General features: G+C 38.4%; 1 protein-coding gene across 6 annotated transcripts; it reads right to left on the bottom strand.

Moving 5' to 3' along the window:
• Positions 1-68: 68 nt before the first annotated feature.
• On the bottom strand, positions 69-20,902 carry LOC105838026 (importin subunit beta-1). 6 transcript variants are annotated; one of them, XM_036285704.1, is made up of 11 exons: positions 20,682-20,902; positions 20,044-20,102; positions 19,766-19,948; positions 18,605-18,958; positions 18,345-18,494; positions 16,384-18,248; positions 2,076-2,324; positions 1,543-1,757; positions 1,172-1,353; positions 758-936; positions 69-635 (listed from the first exon to the last, which is right to left on the bottom strand). In XM_036285704.1, exons 1-11 carry the CDS (start codon positions 20,869-20,871, stop codon positions 431-433), a joined length of 3,831 nt encoding a protein of 1,276 aa, XP_036141597.1. In that variant the 5' UTR covers positions 20,872-20,902; the 3' UTR covers positions 69-430. The 6 variants fall into 6 exon arrangements, with proteins under 6 accessions (XP_036141597.1, XP_012538736.1, XP_036141598.1 ...); XM_012683282.2 differs by lacking the exons at positions 16,384-18,248; positions 18,345-18,494; positions 18,605-18,958; ... (1 more) ...; positions 20,044-20,102; positions 20,682-20,902 and adding exons at positions 2,757-2,925; positions 3,079-3,233; positions 3,487-3,590; ... (1 more) ...; positions 4,713-4,934; positions 6,014-6,076 and having other exon boundaries at positions 431-635; XM_036285705.1 differs by lacking the exon at positions 69-635 and having other exon boundaries at positions 763-908.
• Between the last annotated feature and the right edge of the window lie 32 nt (positions 20,903-20,934).

Here is a 20,934-nt window from a genome sequence, read left to right on the forward strand (position 1 = left end):
CATCATATCAAGTTTAAAAGGTGAAGTACGTAGGTGTCAATGCGCCTGATAACAATTGGACTTTTATCTTCGACAGTTAAATAAATTGGACTTTTATTCCCGATATTATTTAACAGATTTTATTTTGACATTTTATATCAAAAGAGATTATTGATTAAGACAACACAAGTGAGGATGTAGTTCGTCAATATAATTCGAACTTTTACTAAAATAACATTTATTCGATAAAATAAATTATTTTTTATATATGTACATAGATATTTTTTCTTATATGTATCAAATATTTTATAGATCAACAATAAAAAGATTAAACATTAATGTTTAATCATTAAAAAATATTTAATTCAACGTTGCAAAAAATAGGAAAAAAATCCATTTTATTTTGACTAGAATTTTGATTAGAACGTAGTTTGGTTAAAAATGACTAGAATTAAAACCAATAAGTCATTTTCATTGTCCCATCGGAATCGCGTTGAGTATCCATCACGCTAGTTTGGCGAACCAAACGGCGAACACTTGCTGTGCTCGGTCGTTGATGTTCTTCCAAAATAGATGAAGTCAGCGCTTCTGGTACTTCTTGCATCTCTACTGTGTCTCGTGTAGACAAATCCTCATAAGACCCAACTAATGATGGTCTAAAAAAATGCAAATTTTTATAAATAAAAATATAATTACAGAAGGAAATAAAGAACTGCAAAAATTACATGTAGAATTTAATGCAAAACATAATAGGTAATAATAATTGTTAAATACATACTTTGTTGGAACGCAACGAATGCAATCCGCGCATGTCCAATCTTTGCCAAATAATTCTCCTTCCTCAACAGTCTGTGGTAGACGGTGATGCAATGTTTCCGGTAGCCGCAGTCCGGATAACCCACCAATTACCGAGATCACACCCAAGATAACTAAAGGCAATACAAGATTTTCTTTCCCCTGCAAATCATGTTTGCCAACATTTGATATTACAAAAATATAAGTTGTAATCAAAGAATGTGTGTATATATATATATATATATATAATATATAATTTTTAACATTTAATAATAAATTAAATAATAATGGGACAACTATTATAAAGTTTTGTAAAAATATATTTTACGTCAAACAATAATAAGAAAAAATAGAAAAGTATTATTAAAATAAAATTTAAATATCAATTCCGACTTACGAGATATGTTACGAAGGGTATAATGATGAGTCCAAGGCCGCTGATGTATGCGGAGAAGCCGATAGCAACCCCGCGCAATTGCGTGGGATAGAGTTCTCCGGCAAAGGGGTAAATAATCAGAAATGACGCCGATATCGTAGACTTTGATACGAGAAATAGTATCAAGGTTTCCATAACAGCATCTTTAACGAAAAGCATACAGGATAATAATTATGAAATCGATGTGTTATAGTTTTTTTTCTTAGTATTCCACGTTGGTAACTAGTAGATTTATTGCTCTCAGCGATGTCGGCATGTTACACAATTAACTGATTATGTTGCCACTCTTGCTAATTAATCAAGTCATTAATTAATTGATCACCAGTGCGTACCGGGCGATAACAGCACCGTTGCAATGCACGACACTCCAGCTACAACCATACACAGACAAAGCGGCCATCGGCGGCCCCATCGATCCATTACAACCCAACATGCGATGTAACTAGGAATCTCAGCGAGGGAAGAAAATAGAAAACTCAGATGTTCTTCATTCCCCAAAGCCGGCCCGTAATAGGAAAGACCAACATACACCATATTATTGGCGAACCTAATAGCAATAAAGTGAAAACTCATTTCCCGTACTACATAAGATTCTTTTTCTTATACATTATCGTATACTGTGTTATTTCTGTACATCAAGATATCTTATCTAGAACTAGATTTAATTAAAGGCAAATTATCATCTTCAACACGTAATCAATTTTAATCTGTTGTTTTTTGTTAACTGATACAAAGGTCAAGGTTTGCAATGTTCGTGGCACTACCGTGCCTCCTGATATCTAGAAGAGCAATTGCAAGAAAATCATCGATATGCAAATTTAACTTTTGGTTACTTGTAAAATAAATGCAATTTATTTCGACTTACCAGTTTAAAGTGATAAGACATGTCTTGAGGCGCATATTTGGCGATTTGAAGAGCGAGAGCACACCGGGACCGGATCGCAATCTCTCCTCTTCGCTCTTCGATCTCGACATCGCCATACGCTGACGGAGCTTCTGCTTGAATGATACTGGAAGTTCTTTGCCATTCACGCGAGCCAAAGTCTCAAGAATATCATTGGCCTCGCCTAGGCGACCCTTCGCTAATAACCACCGCGGTGACTCCGGTAAGAACCTATAATAATCTTCAATCTTTCATACGAATACTTACATGTGTGCACGTATGTGGATACAACAAAAAGACAAGTTAACAATATGTATTGCAAAATAACGCGGCCTTATCTCGATGGCAAACAAACACACCTGCGTTAAGCATGTTTTTTTTTGTATTTAATGTATACCGCTATGTAACATTTTAATGACACGAATTTCAAAGCATTCATTTAATTATATTTCAATTAATTCACCTCGAAACTAAGAACATTTGTAAATGTAAATTAATGACTGATTAATATTGGTAGATGCAAATTTAATTACTTATCGTCACCTTAACGTAATGAGATTCAAAAGAATGTCTCATTTTACAAATACGATTCTTATGAATTGCAAACATAAATAATATTGTATCCATTACAGTTCTCAATGATAGCGTCAACTGTTCACTCACCACCAGTAAAAGAAGTATATCAGAAAAGGCGCACTTGTAATTATGGCAAGCGTTCGCCAATCGCGTATTAAATAGGTGACACCTGCTAGCATACATAGGCCCATTGTATAGAAAGTGCAAGTCATTACTGTCACAAATGAACGATAATTTGGACCAACCAGCTCCAAGGCTGCGAAAATAAATTCACAATAAATCTTAAATTTAACTGCAAATGTCGACAAAATTAGAGATAATCCAAATATTAAGCCGGTTAATATATTAATCTTTGATATTGGTACATTAATGGCGAAATACAAATTTATTGCGAAATTGAAATGCTTACATATGATAAAAGGAATTTGATAAATCGCTGGTATTGTCAAACCAACGACAAAGCGCGTAGAAGCCCAAGTCCAAAAATCATTCGAAATAGCCGTCAGAAAACTGCCAGTTATTAATGTTGCCAAACATGTAAAGAAGGATAACCTCCGACCGATTCTACTCAACAAGATATAGACTATCAACGTCATTAACATATAAAGAAAGATAATCGTAAATTTTATCCGATGTGAAATGAAATTCAACATTACTTAGATACGATAAAGTAAAACACAAAGTAGATTATTTATAAAACAAAAATGTTAAAGTTAATACAAAGAAGAGGCATTTTAATAACTCTTTATTTTATCTAAGAAAAATATGGTCGTAAATGTAGAAAGTAAATTTAAATAAAAACCAAATCTTTATTTACCTGTCATTTAATGTACCAAATAAATACACTCCTATAGGGCCTCCTGCGTTAAGAGCCACTAAACCAATTGTTGGATAGATCGAACGATCACATACGAGATCGAACTGTAACACGATTACAATATTCTAATGTAGTAAAATGCAACGACTGACTGAAATATTTTGCTTCTTTAGTAAAAGAAAATTGTTTTTTTCTTTCATTTCTTTTAATTTTTCCAAATGAAATATCTTGTACGCAAACTTGTAAAAGAATATTCGTATATTTATGATCGTCTTTCTATCAAAAATGAATGAAACTGAAATTTCGAGACTCGATTTAAAAATTGTTATACTGATTAAATAAATTAATAAAATAATTAATTTCGTTGCAGGCTTGATGTTCACTGCAAACGACAGACGATAAGCTGTACAATTTTTCCTATACAATCAGAGAGACGGACATACATCGATGACGATAGACGACATTATCTCCGAGGTTTCGTATTCCCAGCCATAATCACAGGGCACGACGGGCCATGACGCGTTAGGTACGGGCAAGTACGTCGTCACGACGGAATAGTTCTCCATCGTCGCCGTCGCCGTCCAATCGATATCGTATCGCGTGCACTGGCTGTACGTCTCGTTATCATCCTGCTTTTACATGACATCTTTTAGCGCCAGATCATGCGACATCGCATGAATAATACATACATTACAAACTGTAAGACAGGATCGATTCTACATCCGATCGCATGAAACAAACGGCAATCTCTACTCGTCCCAAGATTAATGCATTCTACTAGGACTGCTACAAAATTACACATATACAACGCTGTGTTTACCAGGTTTGACTTTTCCAACTGCTTCTGGCGCAGTGTCAAGGTAAGAGTGAACTACAAGTCCAAAATTAGCCTGTTCTGTCTAGCACAAGTTTCCAAGTACTAACTAAACAATTAAATTTGCAACTAAATTACACGATTAATCCAATGAATTGCACGTGTACAGAAAGGAAAACGAGATACGAAGAGGACGCAACGTTGAAAGCAAGAAGAGGAATACATCAACGAAATAATATCATTTCTAGCGCTAAAAGAAAAATAACGCGATGCGTCGCGCAGATGAAGAAGCGAAAGTGACACAACGCATCGACATATAATCGACGTATCTGCAGACCGACCTACAAAAAGTAGCGTCGCATTTACAAAGCATCGACATCGACAACACGTTCTCTCACACTGTCAACCGCACCTGGCTTGCAGGAATGGCGAGGCGTCTTCTGTGAGCAACGTCCATGTTCTCCAAACCTGGCACTTTGCACCAATGCAACGGCGTGTCTGCCATGAACAATTGATTGAAGGCGCAAAAGCCGCACGGCAGACACGCCGGCAAGCAGACCAACCACAGCAATTGCTTCTGATAACGACCGAACTCGCCAACAACCGGCAAAAGATCATCGAGATCGAAGTCGCCCTGCGAGACATTTCATACAGAACTATTCGCGACCGAATAACGTTTCTAATTATAAAGAATATTCTGTTTAGAGATATGCAAATCAAGATCAATTTTTTAACGTCAAATCCGAATCGAATCGAATTTCTTTGAATGTTATTTCTTTGAATTCGAATCGAGCCACATTAACAAAATTTTATCTGAATTGAATCAAATTGTTGAGAAACAACTTTTAACATCATAATTAATATTATAATTATTGTTAAGTTAAATTTTAACATAGATAATAAACATATAATAAAATAAAATGGATAATAAAAAAGATTTCCATATAAAAAATATGTGAATCACAGATATATATAAATTTTTAAATACATTCAATTATAAATTTTTTGAATTGTGTGAAGTATTGATAATTTTTTTTAACATTTCGCATCAAGGAATTACAGATTGATATAAAAACTAAAAATAAGACTAAATTATTTAGAATTAATTAAAAAACATTTAGGATCGAATAATTATCGTTTGTTCGATAAAGCTTAATTTTCGAATAGATAAAGACATGACTCATTCATATTAAAAAATCTTTAATCAAAACTGATTCAGACAACAAGCAAAATCGAGATAAATATCTGAATGAAATTTTCAAGATGTCTTATATTCTTTAAACTTATTAAAACATCATGTTGCTTGGTTCAGTTTTAACGTTATATGAATTAATCATGATGATATTTTAAATATCTTTATTAAATTATCAAAACTTCTAAGAATCTGTTACTCAAATTGCAAAGAAGTAATTTAAAGAGTAATAATAAAACATAGATGATCGCTAAAACTTTTTATTTTTATCTACGAGTAAATTTATTTCAAGGATTGTAAAATTTTGTAACGTTTCATGATACGTGATTTTAATCATATGCTAACGAGATTACGAAAGTATATCAATAAGCTTGAAGTGTATTGATGACTAACGAGCGAAGAGTTAATTGATTTAATGCTATCTTCAATATCAAATTTCGTTTCCGTGAATTGACGCATAATCGAAATAAAAAACGAAGAGATATCCTTCGAGGAAGCAACCGGCAAAAGATAATACTTACGTCATCGTTCGCGACCCTGGCACTATCGGTCCGCGTCGAGCCGACATCGTCCTGTCGCTCCATTTCGGTGAACTTCGACCTCGTCCCGCGTTACCAAAAGCCCCCGATGATACCTTACAAAGGCATCACGTGACGTGCATTAGCCTCCATCCGTGGATGATTCGGACGATGCGAAGCGCGTTGCATCGTCTCTTGACCGTCTCTCTCCGTAATAAAAGCGCAAGAGTGACTTCTCTCTTTCTTGTGGACTCACAAAAGTGCACCATGCATCTCAACGATTTCAGTACCGACGGCGATTCGCCGCGCTGCGACTTCTATTAACAGGACACGGATCCAACATACAAGAACACCAGTGAGTTCGAGTATTTCTCAATTGCAGAGTTTAATTTTTAGTATTTTTGCAAAATTATGGGATTATATATCTAAAACAGATTTGTAATCCCTTCGTCCAGTTTTCACGTTTAACGTTCAAAAGATACGAAAAATATATAGCATTTTCATTTTTTGAGAATTTACAGTAATAAGAAAATGGTTAGTTTTCCATCTCAAGATTCAGAATAAATCGAACAATGAATGATTTGCGAAAACTGTAAAACAGAATTGCAAACATTGATCGTACTTCTTTCGTATAACACTGTCGAGGCACCAAATATTAGACGCATAAATATCTCTTCCTCTAACTTTTAGTTTAAAAAACGTGATATTTATGATTTATTGAAAATAATAACACTCTGATAGATTGAGCAGTTGCACTATCCGAAAGAATATCGGAAATGTGACGGACGGTCGGTTAATCTGTGACGCGAGGTATACCCTTCGATTCAATTAGATTAAAGGTATTTAGAAGAGATTAGAGAATAACGCTGACATGTACATGCTTACGAACACATGATCTGATCACCTTTTCATCCCCGTTCGTTCCGGATAGTTGTGATTTTCGTTCCATCGTGATAAAAATTTTTTATTACTTTGAAAAAGATCCTTAGATTATTATATGTAACTGAATTCTCTGACGAGCGTAAGAATATAAATAATCTGTGCCGACGATACTTACAGGGGTCCTACTACAAAAATATTGATAAAATAAATCAAAATAAAATTTTAATTTTTCCAAAAATACTCGCGAACAAAAAGCAAAAAAAATACGCTATATAGATGTAAAACTGAGGTGTTCAAAAAAGGACGGTGACACATATTGGCTGTGCTTGATGTATTTGAGCGACAACTATATGGTAATAATGGCATCAGTCGCTCATGGATATAGATTTCAAATGGAATTTATTTTCGGGTCATCATGTTTTTCATGAGAGAAAAGGAAACCAATATAAATAAAAAATAGGAAGCAATTCACAATTTCTGCCGATTGAATCTCGTTTCTCGAGTCTCTCGATATTCGCATCCCCGGACGACAGGCGAGTGCTTCGCCCGCACTTCCGAAGCTCGCTCAGTTTCCGAAGAAAGGCAAATTAAATCGATGAAGAAACAGCAAATGACTCGATATTATATGGCACTGTCGCTTGGCGATTCGTATTATCTTGTCTCTTGCACTCACATCGGTACAGTCAGCCACATTAATGTCTTATGATATGCAAATCGAATTGTTCCTGTGCGATGCAACGTGGACCCCGTGCATCGAGGACGTATACGGGCGCCGAAGGAAAACGTCTTCGCGTTTTCGCGAAGAGTTACGATATTGCGCCGCGATATTTCTCCGTGTCATAAGGGCCTCGTGGAGAGCCGCTAATCGAACGATCATTAATGTGACCAATTATACGCTAGACACATTTCCCGAAGAATCGTCCCCCAATCATTCCACGATCGCTCTGACACTCACGTAAGCGATGTAGCCGAAGTCACATTGTCGTTGTCAATTATAAATCACCACAGGAAACACAATTCTCGCAAGCACCACACGACTGACTCGAACCGAATAGGAATAAAACGATAACGCGGTGCACTTGGTTCTCGCACCGCGTGGACACATGCCGCACCCTCTCCTATTAAGATCCGATTAGCTCCTCGCGACCATCAGGAGCAACTCGCAATCGAAGAAGCAAGTGAAAGAAGAAACGTGCTTCTTTAAAATTCGTATTGTAATTACAGTAAGTAATGATATCTTTGATAAATTAAAGAAATTCTTCGAAAAGATAGGGAGCTTTCTGTGTCAAAACAAGTCCAAAAGTTAAATGGAGCGAACAGTAACTTCCAAACTATCCTATTTCAATTTTAAAATTGTAGGCCAAACATGAACTGTTTTTCGAAAAAAACCTTAAACTTAAATCTTACTCTTCGTTCACTTGATTCTCTAGAATTTCGGAATTTACTTGACGTTAAATGGAATTCCCGAGTAAATGCTCCGTACAGTCTGAGATGGATCTTCGTTGTAGTTCTAGCATTTACTTTATCCAGATCCCAATCACGCGATATCCCAAGTCTAATTACTATTCTATATATGTTGATTGCCATTTTGTGTCGTCGTAAGCACACGTCTGCGACACAAAACATTTTTATGTCGTATTATATTTAGGAAACGTGGCATAGGCTCACGCTGCAATAAATCCGACAGTTTTACGCCCCCCCGGTAAATTTTCCCTTATACAAAATAAAATCTCTTCTGTAACATCACATTTCTCGAAATAGCATAATTCCCTTTGCTTCTAATTATATTCGTCCGTTAGAAAAACGATGAATGTCCGCAAGGCGCGAACGAATTTGGTGCCTTTTCCCTTAGCTCGATACCGATCGCAGACGCAAAAAGGGCATCGAGTTGAGCAAGTATTAATGATTACGTCCGATCTGCGAAGGGCCATGCCGAAAGTCGGCAATTATGGATATTTGTCCCCTCGCGACGTGAGAATAGGCCGTGGTTTTTTTTTTTTTTTGCTCTTATCGCGACACGAAGGAGCCTTATTCTATAAGAGATCGGCGGATCGAGTGCCAGGAGATTGCTTGGAGGAGAGGGTGGAGCAACGACGGCAGGCGGACGTTCACATTCAGAATCGTCCCCTTTATTTTCTTCTCTCGCTTCACCCACGCAGATTATCAGGTCGCCCAGAAACACATTTTCTTCCCACCACGCGTCCAATTATAATCAGTTCGATCGCTTTTTCTCGATCGGCAGCAGCACTCTCTCGCGCAGCGCACCAGACGTCATCCACGCATGCAACTCTTTTTTTTTTCATTTTTTTTTTTAAATTAGTTCGCCCACTTCATCGCGACGGTGACGTCGCTCGCGGTATCTCGCCGCGGAAAAACGTTGTGGATCGCAGAGAGTCTGGGCGGGATCGTTTTATCAACACGACGATTTCGCGGAAGCGAGAGACCCATCGAATTTTATCCAGACCCACGACAGACTTCCTCTACTGTTATTGCACTATTGAAATTTTTGTTCGGTATAATATGTAATATGTAACAATATTAATTACTATGGAACACGTGATTTTTAATTGACGGATCAGCAGCATCAATAATTCTCTCCGGTAGTGGCGAGTTCGTTTACGATGCGACGAAAGGACTTTAATCGCAAGTTCTGCGAATTTAAAGTACGATCGGTTTCTCCGAGTAGAATACTCTCCTTCGGTAATATCGTCAAGAAAGGAAGAAAAAAATAAGATGCTCGCTTCGACTCTCCTGCGATACACTCGTCGCCACCGCCGCGCGGTTTCAAGCATCGAACAACAGATCTACGCGTTGGGCTCGTGTTTCGCGACTCGATCGTTAAAAAATATTATCGAAAATATTGTCTCGTACGTACAAGGACACCGCAGGCGAAAGGCGGGTCGCGAGAACGCTTGCGAGCCCGCGGAATCACTTGGAAACTTCGGAAACGGCATGTCGCGGCCGCTTTTAGAGCAAGGTTTTTTTAAATTCAAATAAACTGTAATATCAATTCAATTGCGTTAATAGCAAAAAGAGGAAGATAAAAAAACTGATCTTCTCTCTTAGTACTTCTTAAAAATATTTTTTTTTTAATAATACCTCGTTATATTTTGATTCAAAAGTACATCAGTACTTCACTTGTATTGGCGCTATATGAGCGCTATAGAGATAATATTAATAATATAGAGATCACATTTCTTTGAGAAATTTGCCATCGATCCCGCAGGCCGACAAGCGGCGCGATCCGGCCCGCCTCGCGATACAAAATTTATATTTACTTTTACATATTTGCTTGGCCTTCTGTTTCCCTATGCATCGACGATCCGTTCTCTCTTCTCGAACGTGACGCCGCGATTCACGACGAATCACGAGCCAACATTATCAACATCCTCATCATTTGTATCATCCTCAACATCAACATCAACATCAACATCATCTCAGCATCATCAGCATTATTATCATCATCACTATCATCTTCTCTCCGATCCGCTCCATCAATCATCATCGACGCATCCTTAGTAAACTTACTTACTTCACAGCGCACATCATCACTGATACAGCGTAATGCACACGACTTTTAAATATACTACGTAAAATACGCTCATATCACGTACGTTCGCTCTAGTAAGCATCGCACGCACTCTAGGAGTCTCGACGATGAAAAGGCTAAACAACTAATTAGTCGACAAGATAAGTCGCTTTGTCGTGCTATTATAAGTTCCCCAGGCTGGCTCCGCGTGCCAACGAGAAATTCCCGTCTCATCACGCATCAAGGATCTTCCGCCGCAAGGACGTGTTACGTCGCTTCCTCGAAATCGTCACAAAGACGTCATTACGGCGGAAAAATGATAAAGAAATAATAGACTTTGCGCAAACATTTCCGATGACTCACAGAGCGGCGTCGGGATCCGATAATTTCTTTTCTTTTTCACGTTGTGAATTAACACTTTCGTGTTAATCTCCTATCACTTTTAAGAAATCTTTGGTATACGAATTTTTGGAACATATATATATCTATATATGTATATATATAAACTTCTCTCGTTTCACGGATCATCCGAAGCTCTGTTAAAAAGACTTTAAATTCTCCTGATAAAAAAATAGGGATTATGATTAAGAAATAGTATAGTCTATGGGAATTAAGGATTATTCGTTCGACGAGGATATCTGTACACATCACGAAGCCAGCCTGATGGAGCACGGTACTCGAAAGCAGATTTCTCTCTGGCCACGATCCCGACGTGTGCGTTTCAGGCTCGATCAGGTTATCGAGGTAGAGGGAAAAGAGAAGAGCTTCGATCGTAGGATATGCTAGGATCAGGATCGTCCGCCAGAGTTTCGTCTGTACGATCAACGAAAGGATCGCAAAAAGTCGCGAGGACCGTGCTCCCTTCAGGGTAGAACGTCGACTCCTCGCACACGAGAGTCTCTCTCCGAAAAATCACAGTCACAAATATATCTATTATTTTTTCTTTTTTTGTATTTTTGTATCTTTTGTCTTCTGTGTATCTCGTCGCTTCGTCTCCTGCGCTCTCTCTCTCTCTCTCTCTCTCTCTCTCTCTCTCTCTCTCTCTCTCTCTCTCTCTCTCTGTCTCTCTCTCACATCACAAATCTTTGATTCATCATTCAATAACGATTTCACGCTTCATTCTTACACTTTCTCTATTCTGCCTTTTTCCCCTTATCAAATCATACGACGCAATTCGCGGCAGTTTCACGTAGTAAAATCTTGAGACAATCTTTTTGGAAATAGACTAATGGTTAAATAAAAAATATAAATTTTTTTAATTAAAGCGATTAAAATTCCTGCGCTTTACATTATACTTGTAATCATATTATTCAATAACTCTCAATATATAACATTCGATCAAAGAAACAATCGATAATTTAATTTGAAATAATTTATGACAATTTATGAAGTTTAAAGAGAATATTTGTATCTTATAAAACATTTTTTATTGTTCAACAAATTAAATTGTATAATTTTTTCAAATTTTTTAAAATATAATAGAATAATTTTTAATAAAAGAATATAGATTAAATTATTTATACTTCAAGAATATTTTGCCAATAACGTGATTTTTCTAGTAATGTTAAATAATAAAATTCTAAATATATACATTAATCCAATTAATCAATATTAATAACGCGACTGATTCTTAGAATCGTTACGATTTAATATAGTTTAGCAAGATTTGTTTTAAGAGAATGATCAAGCTCAACTTCAAGATCGGGATGCTGCGAATTCCGGCGATAATCACATATAGAAATTGCAAATTCTCGATTACGAATAAAAAATAGGCGAATAATCGAGTTATTTGCAAGATACAGAAAGACAAGCATCACTGTTCTTTCCGTTGTGACATTCTCATCCTCATCTGATTCTCTCTCTCTCTCTCTCTCTCTCTCTCTCTTTCTCTCTCTCTCTCTCTCTCTCTCTCTCTCTCTCTCTCTCTCTCTCTCTCTCTCTTTACCTAATTTCTGCTAAATGGAATGTATAAAAAAAAGAATATACTCGCGTCTCTTTACCGAGTCCATCGCGATCATAGAATTCTATAATTGCAATCGTTAACTAATCGCCGTCAGTGATAAACGTGTTAAAATAGCAAGTTGCCGAGATAATTATGACAAATTTCAAGTTTCAATATTTAGGGCATCAAATTTTAATAAGAATAATAAATATATTTTTATATAAGCGTAAAAAAAGATAAGGAAATTATTAATTATTAAATTCACCTGTCAGAATCGCTTGATTGATATTACAAATTTGATATTATTCAATAGTTTATAATTTAATGAAAAAAAAGAATATTACAGATACATGTTTGACAGATTATTGAAAATCATTGCAACATAATCGCCTTAAAACATATGTACAGAACGGCTCGAATAAATATTGCCACAAGCTCGAAACATTTTCCTGTTTTCGCAAGAAGTTTTACTTCGTAATTTTTATGAAAGATCTCATCTTAGAAAAATAGTTTAGTCTTCTCTTAGAGAAATAGCTTCAATATGTATATATATATAGATATATATATTTTTCCCATATTATTAAACTTTGATATTAACTCGATAGTTTCCAAGTTGATGATTAAATATTTTTTACTTGGTTATTTACAATTTGGCAACATTATTTAAGCAAAAATAGTATCATTATTATCACTGTCATCAATACTGAATCTAATAGATACGTGGATTTAAAAAATCAAATTGAGACGTACAACATCCCTTAAACAAACAATAAAAACCAAGAGATTTTTCTAGAATTTGTGCCAGTTAAGTATCTAAACTTTTCTTGTTAAAATTTAGGCTACGAAATACCGTGGCAACACTTATGCGAAGAACAATATATTAATTAATGTTATCAATATAATCAATTATTATGTATTACATGTATAAAATAATTCATAAATATAAAAGTTGAGCACACGTTTTGAAAATGTATTGACCTCGTCGATGAGATTAAAGATATAAGAGTTTTGATCTTCAGGGACACAGATAAACCGGCGAAACATAATTTACGCGACGTTTTCATTACATTCTTTACTGACCGAAATTTCCAAAATTATATGTTCCCATGTTGATATTTGTCAAAGTAAGTTTGTCACGTGTCTGATTCAAAATTCAAAAAATTAGAGATTCTTTTATATATTACTACGTTGCTATCTCCTTTCATTTCGAAATCACGATAAAAATGTAAATAAGGATATATCAACAAGGTATATATTAATACGAAGTTACAAAATATTCAAATTGCGACAGAAGGATCTGCTGACAAAAGCATTTGGAATGCATGGCACTACCGCAAACACGTTTCTTGACGACGACGACGACGACGACGACGACGACGTGACATAATTTCGTATTGCATTATTACTGCAAAATGTCGCTAAAAATCGCCACGATTAGAAAAGAGGAGGCGCTTCGCGACTCTACAGTACAGACTCACGATGATAATTCGCGGTCGACACGGCACTGACTGTTCGTCATCAAGGATATAGTATAAACAGAGGTAGAGGTACAGGATACTTGAGACATCCTGGTCGAAGATGGAAGAGATACTCTTGGCGATCTCGCATAAATCGAAGTGCGATTTCACCACAAACTTAGATTCCTTCTTATGAAAGGAATCCACTACTTCTCTCCAGGCTACGACTCTAGGCTATGTCAATTATCCGTCCGAGAGAATTTTGGTCGATTTAAACGCGATCACGGTAACTCCTTAAAATTCCAGCGATCCGCGAAGGGACACTCCCGTCGTGCGAACGCGCGAGCACTCCTGCATAGTAACGCGCGGCCAGGAAGACGATCTCACCTAGGAAAGATCTCGAGTAGTCCAGACGTCTCACAAATGGAGGGGAAGGAAGAAACGAATGTTTAGAAAATGTCTGGACAAGCCGTGCAGCGTTGTTCCAAATGGCAGTGCGAAAAGCTCCTCGTCTGCGATGCTACTCGTGAGTACCATGATCGCGCGTGAAACATTCGACCGACTACTAAAAAGGACTTACACGATAACGATGGAGTATCAAGATTTAGGTACAAAGGGAGAGAGTATAAGGAAATTGTGGGGATAGTTTTTGAGCATTTGAGATCATTTGCTCTTACGGACGTTCAGGCCGGACGAGGACTTCGGTATAACTAAATCATTTGTGCCATCAAATCATTAACTTTAATTATCCAACCAACAGCAACAGACATTCACATACGGGGAAAAAGTAACATACGCATCATCTCATATACAACGAATCACACGGATTCTCACGTGGATTCTCACCAAGTGATCGGATAAATGATTAAGTTCTATAATATTTCCGATCTTTCGCACTCAGTCTCTCTTTTTCTCTCTCTCTCTCTTTCTCTCTTCTTTACTGTCCATTCAAGTTTCATTCCGTTGTCCATCATATGAAAGCTATAATTCTTTCTTACTCGGATAAATTTGGCGCAATTCTAAGCATTAATAGCTAAAAACCGCGATTCAAAATGCACATCGTTGAAAAACTCGTTGCGAGCTTTACAACGAGTCAACACGGTGAGTCACTGTAAATAAAAGACTCGTTTTTTTCTCACACACATACACACACACACATTCTCTCTGACATTCGTATACACGTATATACATTATTACATCATACATTTTACTACATTTTTCATTCACTCTTTTATATCTATCATGCTATCACTTTATTTCGGAAATTCTCCCTGAGTCTCTCGCTCTCACTCTCCCTCACTCGTATGTGTATATTCTCCATCCACCTCGTTTGATATTCCTGTCGCGCTCTCGTCTTCTCTTCCGTTCATTTCTCTTACTTCATCATAATTATTCATCGAAGTCATCCTCTTTCAATTTCTCTTTCTCTCTTCTTGGGCTTTAATCTTTCAATCACACGGATAAAGCCACAGGCATACTTGCAACCAGAATCATCTCTTTCTCTCTCGCGCTCTCTCTCTCTCTCTCTCTTCTTGGTAGATTTTTGACCTTGATTCATTCATCGGCAACATCCACTTGCACTCGTCATCCGTTGTTGGCATCTGGCAGACAGGTATTTGTTTTTCTTTTTTTTATTCTCTTTGTCTCGCGCGCTCTTTCTCTCTTTCTCTCACTCTCGCTTTCTTTCGCTCTCGCTTTCTCACTAAAAATCCCTTTCTCTCGGATCAAAGGATAGGCTGCGCTCGATATATCATATCGATAAAATACCGTCGCCAGATAGGGACACGTGCAGACTCATCACCCCATCTCGTCATCATCGCTTCGGAACTCACGCACATCCATCAACTCGCATCCGCACCATCCAATCTTGTTGTCTTTGTATTGTGTTTGATAGCTTTCTAGTCAAATCAAATTGCACGACAGTACAACCGTGGGGTGATCTGTAAACAACAAAAGCGAGCCAAATATCAGTCACCGTCGCTCATCGGTGCTCGTTCTTTTCGGAGGGGAAGTTTCGGGCGGACGTTTCAGATCGCGTACACGGGGAGTTTGAGGGACAAAAATCAACGCTATGATAGAAGGTAGTGCATTCTTATACCGACATTGAAGAAATTCTTCAATTGCGTCTGCTCATGTGCGTTGTCTCTCTCTCTCTTTCTCTCTCACACACACACACACACATTCTCTTTCTCTTTTACTCGCTCTCTTCATCTTCCGCTCTCACCTTTCTCTCTTTCCTCTAACAATTGTATCCTAACTACATCCTATCCTCACTGTGAAAAATTTGCCTGTTAAATTTAACAACACTGAAAAATGATGTTACAGTAATCGAATATGCGTGATAAAGGTAAAGTGCGGAAAAGCGCAATAAGAGCAACAAAAATTACAAAGAAATCTCGTCCCTTTAAGGAGATATGAAATTAAGTATAAACTCAAAATAAAAATGCAGTGTTAGTGCATCACGCATCGATTAAAGTGAGGTTTAAATCGCGTCGAGAACTCGGTAAATTGATTAGGCACTTAAACGCGAAAAGTCAAAAGAATATAATAAAAAAGTACTCACCAACTGGACGTAGCATTGGCAGCAGTGCTCTTGAGCTTTCGAATCTCTTTCGCAGCCCAACTCGCCAGCTGTTTAGTTTTGTGAGTGCGTGACTTCTTGCCCTTGACCAATAAATCATTGAGTGGCTCAGTCTCCACCATAGGCAGCAGCTTAGTTCCGAAAACCATGACGAGATCACCTAGCAGGCCCACCGCGGCCGATACATTACCCTCAGAATGTTCGCGGTCCTGCGCAATCGAGGTAATGAATTGTATGATGAACGGCACATGCGGCTCGATGAGAGAAATAGCGGCGTCCGGACAGTTATTTCCATCGCCGCGGAGACCTTGGACTATGCCAGTGTAAGCTTCAAGAACACCCTCGCGCAACTCGTTCAAATAATCGATCATATCGTAATCGCTTCTATCCACATTAGCCTGCGATGCCTGTACTAATGTCTGTAATACAACATCCAAGTACTTCTTGAATTCTGGTCCGATACTCATGGCGATGTCACCAAACGCCGAAAAGATCTGTGGTTTGACTGAGCGATGAACGGCGTTATTGCTTAGATTCTCGAGCAACAGAGTCATAATTTCGTCGCAATAAGGAAGCATCTTGCCTTTAAGCGCACGACAGATATCACCAGTGAGACCAACCGCTGCGCAGCACACCTGATACTCAGCATAGTTCTTTAAGCCAAGACAAAGGTAGGGTTTGAATGCTTCCATATATTTTAGGAAACCTTCGCCTAATACTTCAACCAGGGTCGAGACAGCCATGAGCGCGTCCTCCTGCACTCCGCCAGATTTGCAAGAGTTTGAGCTAAACATGGACAGCAAAGCAGTCATTATTACATCAGATATCTGTGGGGCGTCTTCCGTCGTTACTTTACGCAAAACAGATTGTAAAGTCGCACAAAGCAACGATTGCAAATCATTGTACTGGGCGCGATCCGAATGACTCTGTATGTGCGATTCCATCTGCAATACCTGTTGAAGTCGCTCAAGTATAACCATTGTAGTTTTTTGTACGGTTACGTAACAATCGCGCGGTGAGTTCTTCACCATCTCCATAAGAGCCTCGTATGCGGCGGACCTTAAATTTGCCTGAGCCCCGTCGGGTCGATCGGTAGTTTCCAAAAGTCGTTGAATGATAAAATCGAAGTATTGTGACATGCAATACGTTTCCGGTTGATTACCGTCTTCGCTCGCCTCAGCAGACTCGTAACTCGCTTCTGCTAATCCCGTGAATGCCCAGCATACGTTGGCAGCAACCCGCGGTTCTGCCTTCAATCCGTTCACCAAGGACTCCAACAATGGCTTCAGATAGGTTTCGTTTATCGCAGCGTCTGGAATCATCTCGCATATGCGGCCAAACGTCCACGCAGCGGTATCGCGAACGACTACGCTATTATCGTACATCAGCTCGATAAGAGTTGGCATAGCTTGTTCCACTAATGGTTTCAATGTGGCTGGTTCTAAACCACCGAGAATCGAACCAAACGCCATTAGAGCCGCATCCCTATACCTCCAGTCGGGACTCTTAATATTATCCTTGACAAAGGGAAGAACAAACGGAACAATGGCTTCTTCACAGCAAGAGGACAGCAACATCAAGCAAACTCCAGCAGCCTTTGAAGGATTCCAATCGTCCTCATCATCAAACTCCTCTTGCTTAGTCAATTTTTTCATCAACACTGGTACTAGATATTGTAAAGCACCTTTAGCGTAGTGCCGTGAGACTTTTAGCGGTGGGCGGCCTCCTTCCGACGCCTCGCCTTCCTCCATCGATAAATCCACTTCTTCGTCAGACACGTTCGACCAGAATTCTATTCCTTGAAGTGCTACTTCATCAATGTCAGATTTCATAGCTTCTAAAGTAATCTATAATAAAAATTACATTGGTAAGATTTACATTATATTTAAACTGCGATATTTAATATTTATATATTTTCTTGAAACAATCCAAATGATACTTACAGGAAACAGTGCTGGAGCCATATATGGTTCCATGTATTGATAGTATAGTGACATAATTTTTACAAGACACTGTAACGCAGCTACTCTGATTTGAGTATTAGTAGACTGAGTGGCTTCGCAAACAACTTCCATTATGAAGTTTCGTTCCGTCTATATACAGAGAATTAAAATGTCAAAACATTATTTACTTGTTATACAGATTGTATCAGTTATATATGAACATACAATTATATTCGTGTCAGTCTGATACAAACACTGACCTCTTTTTCGAAGTTTCCTTTGGTGAATTCCAACGAATTGTATAGGGCGCTTGTAGCTGCTAGTCGAACGTGATTAGACGTGCTGGAACCCTTCATGCCATGAATGATAGCAGTAAGAATCTCATTTGATTGTGACACTAACACTTCGCTTTCTATTTCTTGGCAGATATATCCGATAGTTTCTAAAGTAGCCTCCTTCATCATCTCGGTACTGGACGGGTTGACAACATTATTGACTAACAATTGAATTAATTCAGTCCATTGTCCCACTGCCAACTCGACAACGGCAACATAAGCAACGCATTGTGCCGCGGAGCTTGGCCTATTGTTTTCCGTTCCAAGTGCTCCTAAAATCTGCAAGAATAAATGTATTTCTTTGTCATGTGTAAAGAAGTATCATTATCTAATACATTTTGCACATTTATATTTTTTTAAATATTACTTCTCAATATAAAATAATAACTTGTATAATTATTATAACTGAGTATATAAAATTTTCTTTTTGAAGATTTATCTTTTGAAAGTCAGACTGTTATAAAATTTTATATTTAAAAATATTATCTTAAGTAGAAGATATACATGAAAGATCAAAAATAACTCCAAAGATAAATGTGATTTTAAAAAAACAATTGAGTCGTATATTTCAACTTACTACATAAATTATTTATATTGCTTACATTATGTTCACACAAGTTTTTATATGGACAAACAATACAAGCAATGTAAATTATTATAAATTTAAAAACAATACCAAAAGGTAATTAAATTTTAGGATTTATTAATCATAGTAGATATAATTTATTTGCTTAAACTGAGCAAATAAATATATCTATTACGTGAATAAGATAACTCTAAAATAAAATAGCTAACAAAATATAATTTCTATTATTTCTGACTAAATATGAATCTCGATAATCTACAGATTATTTACATAGACGACAAGTTACATATAGTTTACACAGTTTACATTGTATACACATACTGTAGATTATTTATATTTTACAAGTAAACACTTAATCCAGAAACATTTCAGCCTCGTATCCACTTCAAGTAATTTACACTTATAACTCTTAATAGAAAAGAAAATACTGTCTCTATGTAAAATCAGATCAATCAAAATACAAATAATATGAGAACATGTGATAAGAATATATTCCTTACATTCTTCTTGATATATTCTCTCGTCTCGACAGGGATGGTGAGCCAGCGTTGCTGGTACTGATACTTCATGTCGGGATCCTTGGAGGTAAGTTGGTTTTTGAGCTGTAAACCCGCTGCCATGCGGGCAACAGGGCTCGCGCCAACTGTGACCAGCACAGCGCTGAGTCGTTGCACGAATTCATGCTGAAACAAACATACCACCGAATATTACAATTGAACATCATTCCTCCTTGGATATCAGCGTTGCAAAAATCTCATGATGATGAATTTATACTCACGAGATTAGCTTCGGCCGCCTGCTGCAAGAAATTCTGCGCTGCCACGAGCTCATTCTTATCTGAAAACACGAGACAGAGACGTGTTACAATCGCGTGCCGTGATTAAGTATGAATATCGCCGTCGCCGGAAAATCGCGGAGGCACGCGTAGGTTATAGACAGGCGCGGGGTGCCTCGATGCGATGCGTGTCGCGCCAGTGCGTGCTAATACGAGCAACCGTCACATGGGACAATACTTTTCCGACGGCGGACAAAGCGCCTAGCAACAGCATGACGGAGCGCGATATTGCGCCTAACAGCGTGCGAAATAATTCGCGGGACAACGGCGGCGGCAGGCGCGTATCCCGCTGGATCGGTCGGTCATCGGCGACCCAATACGCCCGCATGCTGCCTAACGAACACGTCGGGACGACGCGCACGCGGCGATTCCTCCGTTATCGCTCCGCGTGCTCCGAATCGGGATCGCCACTGTCGCAGCTGCCGCCGCCATCGCCGCGAGCATCGCGTTTCCGATCGGACGAGATCTCGCGAAGACGGCCGGAATGAAGGAGAGCGGGCCGGTCTCCTCCGTGACGTCGCCGCGACACGACAACGCGACTTCAAGACACGCATGCATGCACGCACGCACACTGCACTCACCCGATGAGACGGTCCTCTCGAGGACTTGGATCAGCTGCAACGTCGTTGGGTCCATCTGCATGGCTGACGGCGGTTCGTTCTCGTTCACGGCGCGATACGACACGGCTCCCGCGAGGATTCCACGCGAGGTAGTTAACGTGCTCTGCTCCCCGACAGGAAAGTTCTCGTCGTGACCGGCGGATACCCACATGTAGCCACCACCGACTCAACTGCCTTCGACGTTCCCCCCACTCTGCCCGTCCACTTCCTGCTC

This window comes from Monomorium pharaonis, chromosome 4, assembly GCF_013373865.1.
Source record: "Monomorium pharaonis isolate MP-MQ-018 chromosome 4, ASM1337386v2, whole genome shotgun sequence".
NCBI lineage: Eukaryota > Metazoa > Arthropoda > Insecta > Hymenoptera > Formicidae > Monomorium > Monomorium pharaonis.

Bases quoted from the DNA above. Each gene is read 5' to 3' on its own strand.
- LOC105838026 (XM_036285704.1), bottom strand. From the start codon at position 20,871: ATGTGGGTATCCGCCGGTCACGACGAGAACTTTCCTGTCGGGGAGCAG. The intron at 19,949-20,043 runs GTGAGTATAAAT...TGTTTGTTTCAG, and splicing joins AGGCGGCCGAAGCTAATCTC to CATGAATTCGTGCAACGACT. The intron at 636-757 runs GTATGTATTTAA...GCATTTTTTTAG, and splicing joins ATTCGTTGCGTTCCAACAAA to ACCATCATTAGTTGGGTCTT.